This window comes from Crassostrea angulata, chromosome 8 (genome assembly GCF_025612915.1).
Source record: "Crassostrea angulata isolate pt1a10 chromosome 8, ASM2561291v2, whole genome shotgun sequence".
Lineage (NCBI taxonomy): Eukaryota > Metazoa > Mollusca > Bivalvia > Ostreida > Ostreidae > Magallana > Magallana angulata.
In genome coordinates, this window is record NC_069118.1 from 17,693,370 (window position 1) to 17,717,283 (window position 23,914).

Here is a 23,914-nt window from a genome sequence, read left to right on the forward strand (position 1 = left end):
ATCAATCAGAGTGTCTTTTTTCTCCATATCCAATCCATATTCCCCAAGTCTTGTTACAACCTTCTGTAATGACTCCATGGCAATCATTCCAAGTGCTGTAGTATTGTCAAGTCCATGCATTGCTTTCCTTTTTGATGCTCGACAGGCTTTCAGGATTCTGTACAAAGATGCACGGCTAAAAGTTTGGAACTCTGTTTCCTTGCAATACTCTAGGTAGTTTGCAATGATTCTAGCACTCACAGCATTTCTGATAACTTTTGGAATTTGTATTTTTTCTCCACTTGACAAATGAAGTTGCATGGTACCAAAACCAAGAACCTGGGAAATAGAGGGCATAGATACATATTCCAGAAAGTGGAGCAATTTTGGTCTGGTCAGACGTATTCTGTATATCTTTGGTGGATTTAGTATCTGTCCTGGTCCCATCACTGAAGCATGTTTTCTGGCGGCATCAATTTTGGATTGTGTCAGTGATGGTACAAGTTGAAGAAGCTTTTCCTTTGTAAAGTTGTTCGCAAATAATGACAAGGTCTGCAGCTGGGTTTTTTTGTCTGCTGTGACATGATATGCCTCTATCAACTGTTGTGTAGCTTTGTCTGTTGCATCACTTTCATTTGTAAAGGATGGACTGAGTTTTGAGAGAATGGTGTCCTCTTGTCCTGGGGCTATGATGGACAGGACTATCATAACAGCTTCTTTGGCCTTGCTGATGTAGTAATACTTTGCAGACTTTGCTAATTCAGACCAAGGTCTTGTAAGTTGAAACTTCAGAGGTTGAAACTTGTTATCTATAAACAAAAGTGTTATTTTTATGATATAATTTTACAAATGATATGACGTACCAGAAAGGACCAGCAAATGTTTAGAAATTCACAAATTTGTTAAATGAAGTAATGTACTCTGCAAAATACGTTACTTTTTAAGCTTTCTCTCACTAAAATATTATCAATCTTCAAAACTAAGAATAAGCAAAGAGCCCTAATGCCACATCACTCACTGTGTAACAGGTCTTAGTGCGTGCTTGCATCCCCTACTATATTTCTTATATATATACATGTATTACTAGTTAAAATCAAGCATATCCCGAATGCTGTTAAACAAATAAGACGTTTTGATTCATCAGCATATTTGAAAGCAAATGTCTAACAAGTTTCTTGAAAATTACTGCATAAATTGATTTCAGTTAAATTACCTGAAAGTCTCAGTAATGCTTCATTTAGTTTTTCTTTTGGTGTTTTGTTCTGCTCATACCAGTCTTGGGATGATGGTAAGGAAGGGTAACAAGAACTTGTGGCTGGAAAGCAATACAGTGTGCTTCATTACTAGAAATCTACCGGTAACTAGAAAATGTGAATTCATGTATAAATGTTATGTGTATGATCTTCTCAGGTAGTATGATTTGCATAGTCAATGTCTATGATTTGTCTCAGTATATTGGTTTACCATGATCTATTTATTAATTGATCAAACTTTGATATATTTAGATACACTTATGAGTTATTAAATAAATATGCAGCTCTAATAATGGAAACAAGATATCTGCAAGTGACCAATGCTTACTAGTAATACCCTCGCTCTGATGTGAATATTATACAAAACAAGCATTCTGAGAGTATTGCATAAGCAATACACGTCCCCTACCGGTTTGTGGAAATTGTGAAAACAATGCACTGTTATGCAGAATATCGAACCCGAACATTAAAAAATTGAAATATAAAAAATTAATTTTCTCGAAAATATGTCAACCAGACGCTACAAAAGTGTAAACTTGATCTGTAGTTTGACATTTTGAAGCTGTTCAGCAAATTTCATATTATTCCTCAAACGCATAAAGAAAAAAAGTGTGGAAAACTGAAGTGGGACAGACAGACGGACAGATGGACTGACGGACGCAGAGGAAAGCTATAGTCCCCTCCGGTGAAAACCGGTAGGGGACTAATAAGCAAAGTCTACATTTAACAGGAAGTTGACGTACACATGGTACAAAAATAAATTCCACTATATGGCATGCCTATACAAAGTGTGTGTTAAAATTTCAAGCATCTGTGATGAATAGCTAGTTGCTGAGAAAACTGTGACAGAAATTGTTGACAGACAGACAGACACACAAGGGTAAAACAGTATACCCTTTTCTCCTTTGGAGTGGGATACCAATAATTCATTATAGATACAAAAAACTGACATAGTCTCAAGATATACAATCCTCCTTATATGGTCTACTTGTGACAAATTGTGTCACACAATTGTGTTAATGGACAGACAGACAGTTGGACAGAATGATATTTCTCTTAAGAGTTCCAAGATATTTTACCGAGTCATAATTACTTTTGACATTGGTTCGCATAATGCACTGCATACATTTTTAAACTTTTTTTTAGACACAATGCACAATAAAATTTACAGTACACATTTTACACCTAACAAGAATATCTGTCAAATTTATAGGAAATAAGATTATCAAAATAAACACCAAAAAATAAATCAGTTGAGGCTAATATAGCTTGTAAATATGCTTTACATGTAATTGATTTGTGGCTTAATTTATCTGCATGCATACACTTACAGAGAATTTCAAACTCCATGTCTGTACCCACTGTGTCTGTGTCTTGTGAACTTGGTACACCTGTATTTAGGGAAGACACACATATCCATTTAAAACAAAGCAATATTGCTAAAGACCTTTAAATATATATACACTCTTTTATTATTTATCTGTTTCTGATAAGAATTGGGAAAGGTTATTGGTTTATCTTTACATATTAGTAACATATACCTGTAGTTGCATCTAGATCGAGTTAAGAAACCACCAACAATGATGCTGATGTACCTGTTTCACAAGCAATACATGTTTCTGTTCAATTCAACTGTGAACTTACTGTGTACATCAATATCAAATGCTGTTTCTTTGTTTTCAACTATAGCTGGTACATGTGGCACTTGTATGTCAATCAAATAGGACTGTAGATGTTCACCTATATAGATGTAATGCAAATCTTTTCAGATTGATTTTATGCTAAACATAAAAATAGTTGTATATTTCTTAATTTTGTATAAAGATTTGGTTTAACTAACAGACAGATGAAATTACAGATAAATGAATAGATTGATTTATAATTTGTCCCTAAAAATGATCCTTTGTCCCATTAATGTGGGTGATGTAGCTTTAAAATTTAATATAAACTTGCATTTTTATGCGCACACATGAGAATATCCAAAATCAAGTCATTAACTGAGAAAGAATATCTGGTATAATTCATTAACATATGGAAAATGCACTAAATTTCATTAAAAAAATGTGTCTGATACCATGACTTTTGGATTTTGTGCTGTTGTCTGTGTGAAGAATTCTACAAATCTGTCTACACCACTCTGAAAGTAAAATAATAAGGTCTTCTTAACAATTACTTTAAAAATGATACCCATATGAAAAGCTAAAATGTATCATTGACAACCCCAAGTTCCATACATATCTATAATTAACAAACCTGGTATTGCACAATATATCACAACACATGCAGTTTTAAATTTTTCAAAATTTCTTAAGCTTCAAATCCATTGTTCATGTGTGATAGGGTGATATTTCATATTAATTAAGTAATAATTTCATTATCATGAAATTATTAATTAATAGTTCTATAAATTATAAGTTTACAGTATTTACTATAAAAGTTGTCAATATAAACAACTTTATGTACAACCTAACAGTATGTAAATAGCTACATAGTTATTTATATAGTATGACATCACAATGGTCATTATGGTCAGTGTAAACCTGTTTTAGTTAATTATATATCACATGGTCAATTCTATTTTTGAATTCTCAATTTCATTGGTCCTTTAAATTCCCTCTCTTTGCTTTGTCCTTTTTGATCTGATCTTCATACTGACCAGATGTGTTTAGCTTAAGACCAAGAAGAAATCTATAGACTGTAAGTAATTGTTTTATATTTTATGCTATTTATATTAATGCTTATTTATAAAGCATATTGTATTTGCTAGATAAGTATATGCTATATAGTGAAATGTAAATCTATTTAAATGTAAATTATCATGAGTGAAAACTTAGTATTTGAGCAACACTCATTATAGTTATTTTAACAATCTTAAGCTAGATAACCTAAATGTAGTTTTAAGAGTATTGTTATATGTATTAGATTCCATACCTGAAGAATATATCAGGATCATGCAGATGCAGATCAATTAGGCTTTGTGTCACACATAGGTATGCATATATATAAATATCAGATTTGATACTTATTGCCTAAGTTAAGTTTAATATGTTTTATTTATTAAACATTAATAACTAACTAAATTGAACTCTTTATATATCAGTTAGCACTGTGATAAGGGGAATAACTCTTGCTTGTAAACTGTGCTTGGCAAAATCATGAAACCTATTCAATACAATGATATATTATGTGTGATCTATTTTATTTTTATGATGATGTGATATTGATAAATTACTTATTGTGATACATGTATTGTTAAATATTTCAGAGCTTATGATATAATATAATATAAAGTAATAATCAAGAACCCTACGTTGGAGTTGTTGTCTTAATCTGTCTACAATAACACCATCATTACAATGGCGCCCACGTTGGGACCAACATATTACAACACATGCTAGATGTTGTCAAAGACAAATACGGAGACAGATATCTGCAGGAAGCTGCATTGTTTACGCCTTGGTATTTAGCTTTTAGAGGCATGACCATACGAGATAAAGAACTTGCTCGCAACAACAATAGACTTGGAATTGTAAAATCAGCTGAAAACTTTTGTATTTCTATACCACCAAATTCAACAGTCTCAATATCTGGATACATTGATAAAGCAATACCATATCAATCTACAACAGCAGTTCTACAAGCTACATCTCGCTCTGTTATTCCATCAGACCTGGATATTGTACCATCACTTACAGACTACTGCTATCCAGCAAATCATGGGATAAGAGTGGACATTGATAATATCACTACCAGGACAGTACAAGTTCCACCAAAATCTATCTTGTGTGAGTTGCAGCCTGTAAAACTTGAACCAGATCAAAGAGCTATACCTTGTGTTAATCTCCAACAAGCAAAAGATGTCCTGAGTTTAGTTACAATTGAAGATGAGGGACTCACGACTTTAGAGAAACAACAAGCAGAGAATTTATTGAAGAAGATACTCAGATAAAGGAAGTAGATACATCTATTGATGGTAATGATGCTGATGATGATACTGAAGATGATGCAGAAGAAGATGATGATGATAATGATTTGGATAATACCAATTCTAGAGAAAATCCAGCTTACGAACAGCAGACAGAATCATTACCAAGGAGATCTCAGAGAGCAAAGAAAACAACATCATGGATTACAAGTGGCGATTATATAGTAAATCAACAGGTATTAACAAAACAACCAGATTGGAAGATAAGAGCAGACTACCTTCAGACATTAGTCTCTAGTGATGTTTTTCACTCTGAAAATAGCAAAGAACTAATAGAAAAGACTCTACTACAGATCATTTCTGGTAGACATTAGTATTTACAATTTTAACGACATCAGTATTAACCAGTCAGTTCAATCAGCTAAATTAGTGATAAAGTCTATAGAATTACGAAGAGAGATATAGTGCGTTTTTATAGTTTTTAAGATATTTTATTTTCAGTTTTCTTGCAGTCATGAAGGTTTAAAAGTAATTCAAATTACTCGTAGATATTTGTTTTGATAAGTAATAAATGACGAGGACGTCATTTCACAAAGAGGGGAAGCATGTGATAGGGTGATATTTCATATTAATTAAGTAATAATTTCATTATCATGAAATTATTAATTAATAGTTCTATAAATTATAAGTTTACAGTATTTACTATAAAAGTTGTCAATATAAACAACTTTATGTACAACCTAACAGTATGTAAATAGCTACATAGTTATTTATATAGTATGACATCACAATGGTCATTATGGTCAGTGTAAACCTGTTTTAGTTAATTATATATCACATGGTCAATTCTATTTTTGAATTCTCAATTTCATTGGTCCTTTAAATTCCCTCTCTTTGCTTTGTCCTTTTTGATCTGATCTTCATACTGACCAGATGTGTTTAGCTTAAGACCAAGAAGAAATCTATAGACTGTAAGTAATTGTTTTATATTTTATGCTATTTATATTAATGCTTATTTATAAAGCATATTGTATTTGCTAGATAAGTATATGCTATATAGTGAAATGTAAATCTATTTAAATGTAAATTATCATGAGTGAAAACTTAGTATTTGAGCAACACTCATTATAGTTATTTTAACAATCTTAAGCTAGATAACCTAAATGTAGTTTTAAGAGTATTGTTATATGTATTAGATTCCATACCTGAAGAATATATCAGGATCATGCAGATGCAGATCAATTAGGCTTTGTGTCACACATAGGTATGCATATATATAAATATCAGATTTGATACTTATTGCCTAAGTTAAGTTTAATATGTTTTATTTATTAAACATTAATAACTAACTAAATTGAACTCTTTATATATCAGTTAGCACTGTGATAAGGGGAATAACTCTTGCTTGTAAACTGTGCTTGGCAAAATCATGAAACCTATTCAATACAATGATATATTATGTGTGATCTATTTTATTTTTATGATGATGTGATATTGATAAATTACTTATTGTGATACATGTATTGTTAAATATTTCAGAGCTTATGATATAATATAATATAAAGTAATAATCAAGAACCCTACGTTGGAGTTGTTGTCTTAATCTGTCTACAATAACACCATCATTACACATGCATGCATATCTACATGTTTATATGTATGTTCTTAACATTTGACATATGAAAATAATCCTTAAAATGTAATATGATGAAATCATTCGACATGTTACAATGCTTTCAATAATTAGAATATATTCCTTTACAATTTCTAATTGTATACATGCATGTTTGTCAGTTTATTACATTTATGTATATAACTGAATAATATATAGCAAAATTATTACCTAGTTCTTCTACATACTCTACATTGTATGAAGGGGACACATTCTTCTTATGATCCATTGAGCACCTTTTGCAAATTGCTACAAGTAAATACTGCACATAAGATCAAAGTTCAATTAGTACACTGTGCATTGTAACACAGTTTGACACATGTTTTGAATATGACAAGTTATTTTCATTTAGTTTATTTTTCATATGATTTTGAACTTGAAGTACTTTTTAAAGCAAAACATATTGTAGTGATCTAAAGTACTAATACACAATAAGACCTCTCCCCCTCCCCCCGGAAAACAAAACTATCTCTCATTGGAACCCCCCCCCCCCTCTTTTGGAAAAAATTTCTGGATCCGCACATGTACAGTTAAGGTCAATTGTTAAATTTTTAATCTTTACAGACCCTCATATCTATATTACATCTATATCTAGATATAGAGGTCCTCCTAGATATTACCTAATTTTCTCATAATATTTTATATTACATACTCTTTCAATGTCCTGAATTAAGGTGACTGTAAAAATAACTTAGTTACCTGATCCTACTGGTATAGTCTGTCTTGTTTTTAACCAGAGTTCTTTACACATTGTTGGACTGGCCCCTCTGTCAGCTTTCATATTACCCCGATGACCAGGATAAGAACAAGTTCTCTTTGATCTTTTCCACCGTGCTCCCAACTCTTCGCGGTGCTTCAGGCATATTTTCATAGAAAGCACTGCCTTATCGATGATGAAATATCCACTTCGATACAATATTACTATGACACACACCTGTCTAGAATTTGTGCACTTTGTAAACTGTATAAGTGATTCATAATATCCCTGTCACACTCATAAACAGAACAAATGTTTGCAACATCACATTCAGATCCTCCGGATCCATTAAAAAAGTTACATATAGCAGGACATTCAGCTGCTAAACCTAGTGCGTTTTCACCCATTTTCGTGAACAAATAGGTCAAGCTAAATTAAAATAATCTCATAGTTCCTTCTGATGGAAAATTATAAGGTCATAATGATCAAATAACTTGTATTCACCCCATTGTCATAAATTATGTTTTCAATGTGACCTCCATTTGGCGTCTCTTCACTTTTTTAACCTCCTCTGCCTAGAGATTGCATCAAAGGGGAGGTAAATCTTACAAATCATATTTCACAACCAAAAATTAATTTACAGGTTTGGGAAGCGATAATATCAATATAAAAAATATTTATGACAAGAAAATATCAATTTTTAATTAATTTATTCTTTCAAAATCCATTTAATAACTTATTTTTTTGAAATATAAATATATTTAATAATATGCCAGAATATGCTTATTTTGATGTAATGTATCAGTCAATATATTATCATTGCGTGTTATTCTTTGAGAGTCCAAAAGTGGATTTTTGAGAAATTTACACTTATGTCTTCATCTTAAAAAATCATGATAAATTTTGAAGATGCAGGCGTTTACAGGTATATTTATACCTCTATCAAAGTTGTTAATATTTATACATCTAGCAAAATTGGCAAACTGCCAGTTTTCAAAATTTCTTTTTCATGGTTCTATGGGCAGTTTGTAATAATTTAAATTGGTATTATGAAAAATGGAGTTTTAAGTAACATATATATAAGTAAAACAATTGTGAGGAATTTTCTATTATATTCTTTTTTTAGTGCTCAAACTGCATTGTTTTCCATAATTTTTCTTGGGTTTTAATCCATATTTGGGCCATTATTCAAATTAGGTCACAGCTAAAAATAGAACGACACCAGCAAGCAATTGAATTCAAAATTTGGACTTTTATGGGATAATCTTTCAGTTTTAAACACTTTTTAAAATATCTAAGATGTACGCTTGTGGACGATTTTGGTAATATTGCATGACTTTCTCCGAGACGCTCACTTAAATATATAAATATTGATAACTTTGCTTGAAGATATTTACAGTGGCACCGGAAACAAATCGAAAGTGGTGGCGTTGGTGGTGGGGGTGGGGGTGGGGGGAGGGTAGACTTATCAAAAATCTTGTCAAGCAAAAAAAGGGGAGGGGGTCGTTGAAAATGGTTATGTATAACTTTGCAAAAAAGATGGGGGGGGGGGGTAAGCCCCACCCACCCCCTCCCCTTCCGACGCCTTGGATTTACATATATTTATATAGGCCATAGTGTAGCAAATATAAAAGGACTGAGCGATTTCATGCAGAATCAAGTAATATAGTAAAAAAAAATATATAAAAATGATAACAAATTACAATCGCAAGAATTTTTTTAAAATGACAGAATCCAAATGATCGTTTTAAATAATATCTTCTTTTTTTATACTTAATGGCATCTGACTTTTTAACAACAAAATTTTTTTATCATATTTTCCTTTACAAAAATCAAAATTTTGTAATTGCCATGTACAAAATTTTGATTTCCGATAATCTAAATTTTTGTAAAGGACATTATGTTAGTAAGGAATATTTATTATAATTGTTTCGTCCTCATATTGGAGCGATTATCTAAGAACTACGTTATCTTTTGATACGATAATCTTTATCCCTTTATAGGAGGCCTTTAAGACGTTTACTATGGTTGTGTTTTTGTCTCTGTCTCCTGTGCAGCTTCAGTCCACTGGTATTTTACAAAGATTCCTTCTCGGCAAACGATAAATTCATGATACAAGTTCATCACCAACACAATTCAAGCTTCAAACACAATACAAGCATTGAGTGTCAGAACTCTCGAAAGACAGCGGCGGAGGATGTTCTTTGTATGGTATATAATTTAATTATGGTTGTGACGCGCTTTCTGATTGGCTAAAAAATTATTTTATATCGCATAAAGAATGTTGCCTACCTCATAGTATGACTAAAAAACGTATCAATACACCTGACGTTACGTTTGAATTTTGTACAATTTTACGTCATTTTAAAGGTCAAATGACCGTTTTTATCTACAATGAAGAGTAAAAAAAATTAAATTATAAGCAATGAATTCAATATTTATTAGTTTTATACGATAAAAAATGGTTTGAAACAGTTTACGCTTTTTTATAAACCGCTTCGCGTAAACTATTTATTAGATGAATGTATTTACTTTTCATTTCCTATTAGATATATGAATTACAAAAAAATATATATATATATATAAATCTATAAGCTCAGGAAATCACATTAAAATACGTTATGCATGGGTTCTAAGTATATGCATGTAAGACATTTTAATTTTTACATGAAAGTGCGCGCGCACAGCTTTATGAATGGTTCATTTTGCAACTTTTATTTAAAAGAACTTAGGTTTACTTTCTTAAGATCGACTGTATGATATGTATCAATTAATTATTGTATCACAGGGCTATTGTTTTTCATGCATATGTACATGTAGATAAGTGATTGGCATTTATCCTTTTATAATTTAATTCTGGTTGTAACGCGCTTTCTGATTGGCTAAACAATTATTTTATATTGTATAAAGAATGTTGTCTACATCATAGTAAGACTAACGTCAAAAATGTATTAATCCGCCTGATGTTACGTTTGAATTTTGTACAGTCATTGACCTAGTTATTCGAAAATGAAAAACAGCACCATAATAGAAGGGCAACAATGTACAATAAATAGCTTTTCGTTCCTATTAGTGGATTTTTTTTTCACTCCTGAGTAAACGTAATCCTTAACACAATTTTAAACAATAATTAAGTTTTTTAGTGTAGATTTCAGGCGTACTTAATATTAACTTAATACTAACGACTGAAATAATTCACCTTCTGTTGAATGTCCATGCGGTTTTTTTTACAAGATAATAAATGACAATTATTGTTTTGATTTAAAACAGAAGAAGAAAGAATTTTTAATGAACTTCAAAAACCCGTGCTGGTTTGAAGAAGAAGCAGGAGGCCTGATCTCCTCCCAGAGTGAGGGTGTCTTGCAATGTCTTCCATATTTCTACTTATTCGGCGTGTGTAAAACCGGAACGACAGATCTATTCTTCCGGTTGACCCAGCATCCACAGATTTTGGAAAACTTTGGAGACTTGCACAAAGAAACCACATTCTGGTCATGGGGCCGTTACGGAAAAAATGGTATTTACTTTATAAAGAAATTTTATAAAAAAAAAAAAAAAATCTTTAAAAACAAATTTCGAGAAAAAATCAGTACTCTTGAATATTGTATCTTTCAAATAATAACAATGGCATTGTCCTATATTTACAAAAAACATTCATCGGTGAACATTCAGGAGGCTTGTAGCAACAATCAACCATCAGATCTCCCTAACATTCTAGGATATGAATTATTAAGCTATAAACTATAATGTAATTAATATATATATATATATATATATATATATATATATATATATATATATATATATATATATATATATATATATATATATATATCCATTTCGTGTATTTCACCTTTAAAATTTGGTTATTTTTCCCATATTTTTAAAAGAGCTCTTCTTCTAAAGGAGATCAATACAATCTAACAATGACCACAACCATCGAGCCCTCTTTACTTATTAAAAAAAATACCACTATATCAGTGGAATTATATTAGAAAAGTTTTCTGCAGGTCACTCTGGACATGCATATGTAAAGGAAACACTTTACAACTTCACTCAATTTTTTAATGCCGAGAAAATCGGAGAAACCAACATCTTACTTGAAGATATGACAGAATATTCCAATAAGATAACAGGTAAACTGCATGTTGTGAATGCCTGGTTACAGCATACATTGAAGTGTTCAAAGGGTATCAAATAATGCAATTTACTTTCTATTTCTCTTCTAATTGTGATGTTTATCATTACTAACAAGGTTTTTCTAAAAAAAATTACGGTGGTGTTTTTTGTTTCATCATAATTTACAGAATCATTACTTTAAAAAAGAATGATATAAAAATTGAGAAAAGAGAGCAAATATTGACAAGTTTCTCAAGGAAATATACACATATTCTGTGCCTTCGAATTCCGAAAAACGCCACTATTGATTCTGTTCCTTAAAAATATATTGTTTGTTCTTTGTTAGTTTTGATAAAGTTGCACCAACAATCATACAGTTTATTACGACAGGTTAAAGCATCGCTATATAGAATGGGGGTTAAAAGTAAAACAATTCATCGTTATGTACAGGGCACGCTGATCCCATGGATTTTTGGGATCACAGCGATTGGCGGGAAATTCCACAGAATGACCCGACAGCAGCCGTTCCTACGTTTATCACACCACATCTAGTCAAACACGTCCAACCAAACGTTAAACTGATATTGATGCTCAGACAACCAGCAGAGAGGTATGGCTTGGCTGATAAGTATAAAGGGAGATATCTTTGTTTGAGTACAGAAGAGGCACAAAGGCCACCTACATTGTACATTTATTAAATGTATTAAAATGTTATTACTACAAGACTTTGCAGGATTTTTTGTCTCGATATATTTTTAAATGATTTTATGAAAACTGTTCATTTATTTATTAGATTTACATGAAATCATTCATACAAAATTAATTGATAGTTTTTTTATATTATAAAGTTAGAGACTTACACATTCAATATGAATGACAGGCTACGTTTGACAAACGCGTCTATCTTGAGTGCTGTAGCCATTACTAGTTTGAAAAATATGCGCACTCGCTCAAATAAACGAGAAATGTGATGATTTTTTTGTTTGATTTACGAAATAGATAGAAATCAATTTCTAATTTTTTGTAATAATAAATTATTTGTCCGGAAAAACTAGTTTAAAGTTTTCATTCGAATGCCTGTTTGTGTCACTTGGTTTTTACGAACCGATTTTTTTTTTACAGAAGAGTTGTGTTAGGAATTGCATAGTTGTTAAAGTTTAGGACGGCACATACAGCACATAAGTTTAGGAAATGTTTCATTAAAAAAAATCAATTTAATCCAACTTTATAGTTTACAACATTGTATTTTTACATTCTTATAAATATGTCCAACATTAATAGTGCTGCGCGTCATTGGTAATTCCACACAGTGTGAGGTTATTTTAAAATTCAGGAGAACATAATTTCATTTACCAATCCCCCGCCGAACGTGACCAATTTAGCTTGTTTTAACCGAGTAATTTCCAAAAACGAATTTGCAATTTTGATTTAAAAAAAATGTTTCAAATCCCCGACTTTCTCTATAAATATATTATTAGATATGTATATTTATCCATTTCTTAATACTATTTTTGCACTTAATTTCCTTGTTTGCAGCAAAACCCATTTTTTTCTCTTTTTTGATAAAATGCAATAAAGGATATAGAATGATTGAAAGATTTTTTATAATTAATTTTAATAATTAATTCAATTAATTCTAAATAGATACTTGATCAGTCCATCAAATAATGTATTTATATCTATATAAGTCGAACCACCTTAACACTGAAGCGCGATTTTTTTTTTATATAGCACTTATTTTTTTTTAGTACAAAACAAAACTCAAATAAAATGTTATTGAAATATATGTATTCCTGTGGAGAAAACATCGAAAAGGACAAATGTTTGTTCAGCTGGTTGATTCATTCAATTCAAATAATAAGAATTGGTCGACGAAAAAAGACCATTCATTTTTGGCTAATAAATTTGATTTAATGTCTATATGTTACCAATCCAAAAGTTTCAATATACATACTAAGGATTTCTACCTGCATATTAATACAAAATAAGCACAGATTCTTTTCTTTATATCTTCAGATTGTACAGTCATTATTACCACGGCAAATACGGGAACACCACTGAACAGTTCCATCAGGACGTCGTCAAGGAAATTAACAGCCTCAAAAACTGTACTGAAAAATACAGCTATAGGGCATGTTTATATGGACAGAACATGACTCAAAGCCCACACGTACGTCACCAAAAAGCAATAGATTCCCGTCTAAATTTAACACATGAACGCAAACCGGTTATCATATATAATGTGTGTCATTGTTTTTCTATGAAAATATAAGACCTGTTGGAAATAATTAATGATTGTTTTATATAATAGTAAAAAAAGTCTAACAACATTTTAGATTCCAATCACGGCAAGTTTATATTACCTTCATCTTCAAGAATGGCTCGAAGTGTTTCCATTGAAGCAGATTCTCATCTTCAGGCATGAAGATTATGTAAAGGACATGAAATACATCCTTAAAGGCTTGTTTCGGTTTTTAGGAGTAGGTATGGAATTGACTTCATACTTTACAACTTTTTTACCAAAAAAATAAAAAATAATTAATTTATCATATAAAGATATCAATTAATTTGAAATCCAATCAAGAAAAGTAGAAGTGCCTCATATGATTAATTGGTTTTTTTTTATGTAGATAATGTTTTGTCTTAACATTGAATTCATGAATGTGTTTTTATCTCCTCAATTAGATACCGTTCCTAAAAAGGTTTTCAACTCCATCTTAACTTCAAAAAGAAAGTATATCACGCCAAATAAGCTCAGAAAAGGATCAATGCTTAAAGAAACATGGGACATTCTAAACGGTTTTTTCAAGGACTGGAATAAAAAACTTGCGTCGCTGCTGAATGATGAGAGATATTTGTGGAGAGACGTGCCTTACAAGCTTAAGCATCCAATGAATGAAACAGAAGTGAAAAGAATAAAAAATTATACAGATGTTTGAAATATGAACATGATTCTATAAAAGGAAAGTTTAAATTAAATGGAGGTGATGATCACGATACTCAAATCAAGCCAAAAGTTCAACATTGAATGAATTACTTGAGAACACATCCACAAAAAGAAAATTGAAAAGGTCGCTAATGCAACAAAGTGGCAAACAGCCTCAGATTCCAGACAGGCTAAGAGACTACAAATCCCAAACTAGCACCTCAACACATAAAGATGCTCTCAGTTAGAAGAAGTCTTTAATGAAAGAAGGAAATGGAGTCGGTGAAAGGGTGAAAGCCAACGCAAAATTTTTATTTAAATGCAGAGGAGAAATCTTTGTAACTCTTTTTTATAAATGAGTTGATTTTGCAAACACAGGCTGAATTTTCCTTGCACAGTGAATTTTATGAAGTGGAGAAAAATACTGGGGCCCAAAAAGAGGTTCAAAGTTTAACATAGAAATATATATAATGAAAAATGTTTAAAGAACTAAAAAGCTACAGTTTGTGAAATTACTAAACAAGCATCCTAAGATAGAATTAATTCAAAATTGATAAAACCAACCAAAAAAAAACACGGAACAATACTGGCGCCCCAGAGGAGATTCAAAGTTTAAAATAGAAATAGCATATGCTACGAAATAGAATGTTACAAGAAATTGTTGTTTGGTTGAGCGATGTGGACCATGGGCCTCTTGTTTTCTTATACAAAAATGTTCACAATTTCTTAGCTGCAGGACTGTAGCTCCCGGTCTGAAAAATTCGGATGGACGACCTGGGAGCTACAGTGCCTCCCATAGTTAAAAAAACTACACATTTCTGTACAAATATTTGATCTCAGAAAATTCCTTGGACAGTTTACTACAGATATCGTAACATCACTTGCCTTTGATTACCGTCTTCTTCGGAAGACGGTATAAAGAGTTGAAATAATTTATAGTCTCCGGATTGTGCACTTCCTTTCCTTTGTGATTGGTTGAAATACACGATGTGAAAATTTACATTTATTTCATTGGTTGAAATACTGTTCGGCGCAAGGGAGATAATTTTTTGATGATCTTTTTCACGTACGACTTAACAAATTTCGTAGATTTCAAATCTTTAAAAGTGAGAAAACGAAAAAGCAATACAAATTGCTATGAATGAAATTCAGCCTTTGGATTTCAGGTCCAACTAGTTGAAAGTAACATTCTATAATATCTATTGAAATTATTTGTTTTTCTTTTAGAATTGTTTATTCAATTATTTATACAAAAAAGTAAAAAAAATAAAAATAAAAATGATGCGGTATACCTAATATCGGTAAAGTTATTTGCACCTTAGATAGATAAATGCAGTGGTATAACTTTGATTTTATCAAAATAATACGAGGCTACGACCTTATCTAAGATCTTTTTCACCCTATAGCCGATCTCTACTTACAAGCTCGGGTACGCAGTTCTCAATTTTAGACATGCAGGCTTAAACGACTCATGACACAAACATCTTTAGATAAATCCACTCGCCATGCTATGTAGAGGAAGGTGACATTTATATTTAAAAAAAGAGTTAAACTGTCTTTGATAACTAAGTGCTGTTTAGGGTTTGTTCTAAAGACGGTAAGCTTTTTTAAAAAAGCTGAACTTGTAGTCTTTTTAACACCATCACCAGCCCTGTATATTAAAGTTGTGCAGTTTGTTTACATTTAAAAATGGCGACTCTCGATCTCGATGAAAATTAACATACTTCATTTCCGAGGTCGGTTATCATGTTTAAGAGAAAGTCTGAGGCAAGTAAAATGACGATATCATTAGTAAACTTGCTGAACAATTTAATGGTACGAATTATTTGTACAAAATTTGTGTGAAAATAAGGTTAGTAAGTCCAAATCTAGCGTAATTTTTTCTGCGCCGTAAATTGCAGTTTTTTACTATGGTAGGCACTGTAGCTCCCAGGTCGTCCATCCGAATTTTTTCAGACCGGGAGTTACAGTCCTGCAGCTAACAATTTCTGTGTTTGGTAACAATACGCTATACACTCGTTATTATCATGGAAAATATGAGTACTCTGCTAAGTCGTTTCACATTGACGTAGTAAAGGAAATAGAACTTCTGAATAACTGTACTGGAAACTACAGTTATCGCGCATATTTGTACGGAAAAAATATGACTCAGAAACACAATGTAAGTGCCCAAAACTTGATACGTTACTCGTGTAAGACCAAACAGCAATAATAAAAGCCTTACATAAGTTTTTTACAACTTAAAATAGTGAAAGTTATTTGTTTTATTGGAATGGCATTAGATTTTAATTTTATTTTTATGATTTAGGTTTCACTTACGACAAGTTTATATTTCCTTCATTTACAAGAATGGCTTGAAGTATTTCCATAAAGCAAACTTTTATTTTAAGAAACGAAGACTATCAAAAGGACATGAAATATACTTTTCAAAGATTATTCCAATTTCTTGAGGTAGGTATGAGAGAAACATAATATACAAGCGGAAAAAAGAAACTGTGCATTATTTAACATATGAAAACACATTTAAAAATAACAATGAACAAATTTATTTTTTGTATTATTGTTAAGACATGTATTTGTAACAACATATCGTAGCACATTAATGTCAACGTCGAATAACGTCATTTTCAACACACTCGAAAGTCACTGTTATTTGAAATTGAATTAACAAAATTAATAACGCATGTGACCACCATTTGCGTTCACGCATGCTTGACAGCGACGCCTAATTGATGCCACTAAAGTGTTCAGAAATGCTTGAGGGATGTTGTTCCAGATGTTGGTTAAAGCCTGGCCTAAATCAGCCAATGTCACTGGCTGATTCGGTAAACGGCGCAAACGTCTTTCCATTTCATCCCAGACGTGCTCGATCGGCGACAAATCGGGGGAAACAGCTGGCCAAGGCAAGTTATCGACATTCTGTTGAACAAACAAGTCCCTGACTACTCGTGCAACGTGTGGCCTTGCGTTGTCTTGCTGCAGAGTGATGTGATTTTGATGTCTCTGTATGAAGGGTATCACATGACGCTGAATAATTTCATTTCGGTAGCGTACGCCGGTGAGATTTCCATTGCCAATTTCTAGAGGGGTCCTTCCACGTCCTGATATTCCACCCCACACCATAACGCTACCTCCACCAAATTGTCGACGTTGCACAACACAAGCGTCCTGGTAACGCTCCCAAACGCGACGATACACTCTACAACGGCAACCACTGCTATCCAAATGAAATCTGGATTCATCAGTGAACAGAATTTTGGCCCAGTCCTGTATTCTGAATCGCAGATGTCGTTTGCACCACGCTAGTCTGGCGATACGATGACGTTGAAGCAGTACTGGGCGCACCGATGTTTTTCTCGCGCAGACAATTACACACAGTTCTTGGACTAATTGGTCAAAGCCCTGGAATGCTACGTGCAGTCAAACTTGCCGTCTGGAAACGATTTCTCAAATGCACAAGTCTAATGTGTTGTCCTGTTGACGTGATGTCACATGAGATCGCCCAGAGCGCGGTCGATCCTGAGTGTTGCCAGATTGTTGAAAACGTCTCCATAATGACTGGATGGTGTTCCGATGAACTCCAAAGTGTCTTGCTACAGTATTTTGTGCCATTCCAGCTTGCAGCATCCCAACATCACGATTACGTTGGTTTTCCTTTAGTTGTGGCATGATATAGGGGTAAATTTTGTTGAAACTAAAGTGATTTCCTTAACATAAAAAGTTTAAACAAATCCTTTACAGTTCTTATTCCAAACAGTATTGGCCCGTAAAACTCGTGCGTACATATTCTTCAATAAACAATAGGTGCTCACTAACCATGAAAAAGTCCGTGCACCCGAATGGTCAATTATCGATTGTTTAAATTTTATAAATACAAACAATATATATAGAAAATCATACTAAATTTTATAATGCATAGTTTCTTTTTTCCGCTAGTATACTTAATAGTCAAACATCGAAGCAATTTTTTTAAATTAAGGTGAATTTTTTTAATATTTAAATAAAAAATTATTTGAATTGATGATTTTTATTGAGATGGATTGCATTTTCCCCTGTTAATCAAGTTTTGCCTTGATAATTTGTTGTTTATCTTTTTTATATACCATTCCTACAAAGGTTTTCAATACAACATTGACTACCAAACTCAACATTAGGTCAAAGAAGGTTCCATGCTCAAGGAAACATGGGATATTCTAGACGTCTATTTCAAGGACTGGAATTAAAAACTTGCTTCATTGCTGAATGATGATAGATATTTGTGGAATAACACGCCCTATAGGCTTAAGCCTGCAAAGAAAGAAAAAGAAAATAAACCCGAGATTAATCGTCCACAGTTTTCAAATAAGACTGAATTACGAAAAACGACGATAAAAAACACAAGTTTAGCAAAGAAAGACACTTCGAAGACATCCCTAAAACAGGTTAAAAGTAATAAAAATCAACCGAAAGCTTCTAATGAAAGGAAAGTTACAGCAGCTGAGAAACGACTTAGTGAACAACATTCAAAAGATGCCAAAAGGGCCACAGTTAAGGTTACAAAATTGAAAACAACTTTACACCATAGACAAACAACCTTACCAAAACCTGAAAAAAAAGTATTAAAGAAGGATGGGATTGATCAAACAAAAACAGTGAAAACCCAAACGTCGATGAAAAAGACAAAAGAGAAACCAAAGGTGAACAAGAAAAACGGGGAAATCACTCTGCGTAAAGCAGAAGTGGGAAAAGTGAAAGATACCATTGCAGTGTTACAAGAAAAAGGATTTCTATTGTGACATTTATAAATCGCTTTCTATGTTATAAAATGTAATACTGATGTCGAAAGTGTAATAGTTCGGTTTTTGGTATACCACTAACTAGTAAAGTCAATTTAAATTCAATTTTCGAAATCTATAAATAGGTCCATTTTCACTGAGGTTCAAATCGATGTTTCTGACGAAGAATAAATTTGTTAAAAATAATACTGGCGTACGACCAGTTCCCGCCGACAACCATTTCTCGCCGGTGCATTTTTACGTCATTTTTCGTTTATAATTTTTTTGGTTGATAAAATGACGTATCAATGCATGGCGAGAAATGGTCGTACACCAGTAACTTTCCAGAAAGCTTGCATAACTAATAAAAATTATTCGATTGGAAGCATGAATAAATCACGTTTTGAAAATAGATTTGAAAGTTTTGCTTCAAACAATATGTGTACATGAAAAAATGATAATAAGAAACCGTGAACAATCTCAAAAATCCATTGTACGAAATACAAATTTAAAGCAGAGCAACACGGACCTACAAATAGATAGAGGTAGGATCAGGTGCCTAGGAGGAGTGAACATCCTCTGCTGACCGGTCACACCCGCCGTGTGCTCTTTGTCGTAATCGGGAAAAAAAAATAGGAAAAGTTCGTAGACAATGATGATAAAAATTCTGGAGATTAAAAGCCGTTTTCTTTCAACTTAGTGAATAAATATTAGTGACAATTAAAGTTATATTCAATTATTCCAGGAAAGTATCACATAATTTCAAATCTTAAAAGTGAAAAAGAAAACTGTAAAGTTTTTAATTGTTTTTGCTATATTAAGATAACATAATTAAAGGAATTTTCTCAAAACAGGAAAAGAACAGCTATAGTATGTCCATAGTTAAGGTGGTATGGGACACTTCCATGTTGTGACGTATAGTTTATCGAAAAAAAAACCCAATAAAAAACAGGTGTAATTATATAAGTAGTTTCTTTCCCAAAATTGCCACCTATCAGCGTAGCTCAGTGGGTTAGACACTTCACAAAAAAAAAATGTGTTACCCATGAGTGCGAATCCTGCTTTTTTTTACCTCTCCATTATTTAGAAGCTGTTTTTCGGTTAAATATTTTCATATTTGAAAATTCTAAACTGGTGAAAGTTTTTTTTTAATTATAAAGAAATTAAATGCACATTAATATCGACAAATGCCCCATACTATCTTAATCTACTGTCACATTTGACAACAGGCAATTAACAGTAAAAATCATTATGCAAACTTATATGAGAACAAATATATGTGTTAAGGAAGACAACCGTTTATTCCATGACAATGAACAACAAAAACGACCACCCTCTTCCCCGAAAAAATCTCATGAAATTATACATCATGTAATAGTTTCAAATAAATAATCGTTTTAAAAATTTTCAATCAAGACCACTAATGAAAATCAAATTACATAACGTGAATGCAAAATAAAAAAGTTTTCTTATATCATAAAACAAATTGTTTAAATCACTATGAATAAGATAGGGCAATACTTTCACACAACAACTGGTTTCAGTTTTATTCATTGACTACGAACGTATGTCCATCATTTTAACCCAATAAAAGAGATCAAATATATTTCATTAATAAGTTTGTAAATATCTTCTCATTCAATGATGAAGCTAAAAAATTAATGATAGGGACAGAACTCAAAAATTGATTATTTAGAAAATGGTTGAAAGGGTACCATCCTTGGACTTGGATGTTCTACATACATAAGTCAAAATTCAATTTTAACTGTAATGAATTTGGTATGTAATTTACTTTTCTATTTTATCATTATTTTTCTTTTGATATTCCGATTTATCGCCTTGGTGTGCAATGGACAATCATAAAATGCGTATACAAAGACGATGTCAAACATCTAGTTTTCATGAAAGTTATAACAATATATTTACATCAACCAAGTTTGATTCGCTTTATTTCGTACGAAAATTGATTGTACAAATGGAAACTGACATGACTGAAATGAACACGCCCCGTTTATCGATTATTCGAAACCTCAAGCAACCTAAGAAAAAACCACGGACTGCACGAAATAATCATGATGATGTCAGACTCAGGTTCCCATTTACGACGATCGAATCGGCTGTTTCTTTTATCTAATGTACTGATGTACGTTAACAATAATCAATTTTTCTTACTTTTTGCGATTAGTTTAATAATTTGTTCACAGAAAGATGTAAATATAAACAATTATATGCTTGAAGCTTGATGCAGGTTATGAAGGAAGCAATCTTTGTAGAAAAAAATTACATTAATGTCGCCACTTTCACATCCCGCCAAAGAAAGCACTTATTGTTTATATTCTTCATCTTTTTCTTAAATCCACGGAATTTTGCATTGCACTTAAATGACATGAAAAGTGTCAGGATGGTTGATTTGAAAAGGTGTGAGATGAGTCCCGAGAAAACCCGAGTGAATAAATATGTCAGTGTTTCCCATTGCAAATCCCTGAAAAAAAATGTACTTTCGCTATAACAAAGTCTCCACCCCGACCCCCACCTCCATTACATGAATATAATATGTGCAAATAGATTTTTACATATAATTTGTATCATTGCGCATTTACATACTTTGCGTCTGCGTTTTCCCGCATTGATTCTATACTGTTATAACTTTACCTTGTTTTGTGAGGTCCATTGTCCGTCTGTCTGTCCCACTACAGTTTTCCACACTTTTTTTTCTTTATGCGTTTGAGGAATAATATGAAATTTGCTGCACAGCTTCAAAATGTCAAACTACAGATAAAGTTTTCACTTTTGTAGCCTCTGGTTGACATATTTTCGAGAAAAAAATAAATTTTTGTATTCCAATTTTTTGATGTTATCGGGTTCGGTGTGTATTGAATAAACGAGGAAAGTATGTAGTCAGTAATAATATCGTGCATTACTTGTAGCATTCTTTTTTATTGTTTCTAACAAACAAATAAGTTCTGTAAAATAGTGTCAAGTTTAATCGACAGGGTTTTGTTGTATTATTACAATCGGGTTCGTTATCGGGGTTTCTCTGTTGATTCCGGGCCGGGTACAGAAGTCTGAGAAGACGTTAATAAATGATATTCTGCATAACAGTGCATTATTTTCACAAATTTCTACCAGCAATTACTTAATGGACTTGGCGAAATTACAGGAGATAAAATAAAGAGTATTATTTTACCAATTTTTTTATATCAACTATGTAGTTTGAATTTCCTCTGTTCTTTTATCTCTGATTAAAAGATAACATCTCGTTTATAATAGTTTTGAAATAAATGTATGCTTCGAAGCTTTTATAGAATAATAATATAAACCGGTAGGGGACGTGTATTGCTTATGCAATACTCTCAGAATACTTGTTCTTTATAAAAACGTAACATAATACATGCATAATGTGTTATCTTTCAATTTGCAATGGAAGAAAATGCTTAGATGTAATAAGCAACAACGTGCTAGAGTGTTCAAGATAAAGGGATGTTTCATAATGCACTTGTGTAATATGATTTAAAAGTTAAACAATGTAAAGGCAGGTGTCAACAATATAGTTTACTAAGGTAGAAAGTAACTCATAATTGATGTCGAGTTATATAAACAAAATCATCAGCGTAGTTTGGGATCCCTGCTTTCATAAGTATTTGATTCAAACAGGAAGAGCTAAATTGAAATCTGTCTGTGTTTTCCAAAACGACTTATATTAGTAATATATACGTACAACATACATAATCTGATAAATTTGATACGTGTTTTAAAGATGTTCATATCAGTTCTACAGTTGAAACTCGTAACAAAGTAGCCCAAGTATACTCTGTCGTTTAATGACTTACTAAATACTACGTAACTGGGCAGGTAAATCTAGGTCTTGTAGCCCAAATACACCGATAATTGTTTGCAACCCGTAAATAAAACACATAAAACACTAATTGCAAACATTTTATTTTATTTTGATCATTTTGAAGATACTTTTAAAAAAACAGTGTGACATACTATTAAATTTTAAGCCAATGTAAAGTCAGGAGGCCCAATCAAACGAAAATAGATTTAAAAAAAACTATATAATCAAGAAAAACCAATTGAACAATTGGACAATAAGTATGGTATATAATGTGCATGGTCTTATTGTTTTTAACGTTTATAATGTTGTGTAAAATTAGAGCAAATATATTGATTATATCTAATAAGCATTGCTAGTATAAAGTGAAAACCATAAATTGTGTTGAATAATATTGTGTATTGGGGCAAATATAAAATCAATCTTTACATGTCTGCAAATACGCATGCCGCGGTGAAAAATTGATAAGGACAAGGTATGTTTTTGCATTATATGAATAACATTTAAATAGTGATGACAGAGAAGAAAAGGTCTTCTACTCTCTCTGATGTTCTTAATACATTACAATTGTTTATGGATTTTTTTAAAATAAAAGTTAACGTGAAATTGGTTTTTATTTTGGTTAATATGTTTTTTAATAATTTCAAATATGATGACATTTATATTACAAAAAATATAAATCTCACTAGTCTTTTAATTAAAATTAAAATCACGTATTTCCTTCCCTGTCGCGATGTAACTGACATGATAGCTT

General features: G+C 31.9%; 1 protein-coding gene, 2 long non-coding RNA genes and 2 pseudogenes across 4 annotated transcripts in view; 4 read left to right on the plus strand and 1 right to left on the minus strand.

Moving 5' to 3' along the window:
• The window catches only part of LOC128159367 (carbohydrate sulfotransferase 15-like), a 53,673-nt gene extending 38,546 nt beyond the window's left edge, over positions 1–15,127 (plus strand). The window contains exons 4-10 of one of the 2 annotated variants that reach the window (XM_052822432.1): positions 9,530–9,737; positions 10,797–11,043; positions 11,537–11,662; positions 12,096–12,255; positions 13,662–13,815; positions 13,982–14,129; positions 14,331–15,127. In XM_052822432.1, the coding sequence (XP_052678392.1) occupies positions 9,530–9,737; positions 10,797–11,043; positions 11,537–11,662; positions 12,096–12,255; positions 13,662–13,815; positions 13,982–14,129; positions 14,331–14,584 (1,297 nt within the window). In that variant the 3' untranslated portion in view covers positions 14,585–15,127. The remainder of the gene's footprint in view (positions 1–9,529; positions 9,738–10,796; positions 11,044–11,536; positions 11,663–12,095; positions 12,256–13,661; positions 13,816–13,981; positions 14,130–14,330) is intronic. The other variant, XM_052822431.1, reaches the window with a different exon arrangement.
• On the minus strand, positions 849–8,246 carry LOC128159368 (uncharacterized; annotated as a pseudogene).
• Positions 3,567–4,541, plus strand: LOC128159372 (uncharacterized). The gene is made up of 2 exons (XR_008240135.1): positions 3,567–4,222; positions 4,498–4,541. It is a non-coding gene; the product is annotated as an uncharacterized LOC128159372 (long non-coding RNA).
• On the plus strand, positions 5,165–6,740 carry LOC128159371 (uncharacterized). Its single transcript, XR_008240134.1, has 2 exons — positions 5,165–6,421; positions 6,697–6,740. It is a non-coding gene; the product is annotated as an uncharacterized LOC128159371 (long non-coding RNA).
• A 1,407-nt stretch (positions 15,128–16,534) lies between the features above and the next one.
• On the plus strand, positions 16,535–19,604 carry LOC128159370 (uncharacterized; annotated as a pseudogene).
• Positions 19,605–23,914: the final 4,310 nt, after the last annotated feature.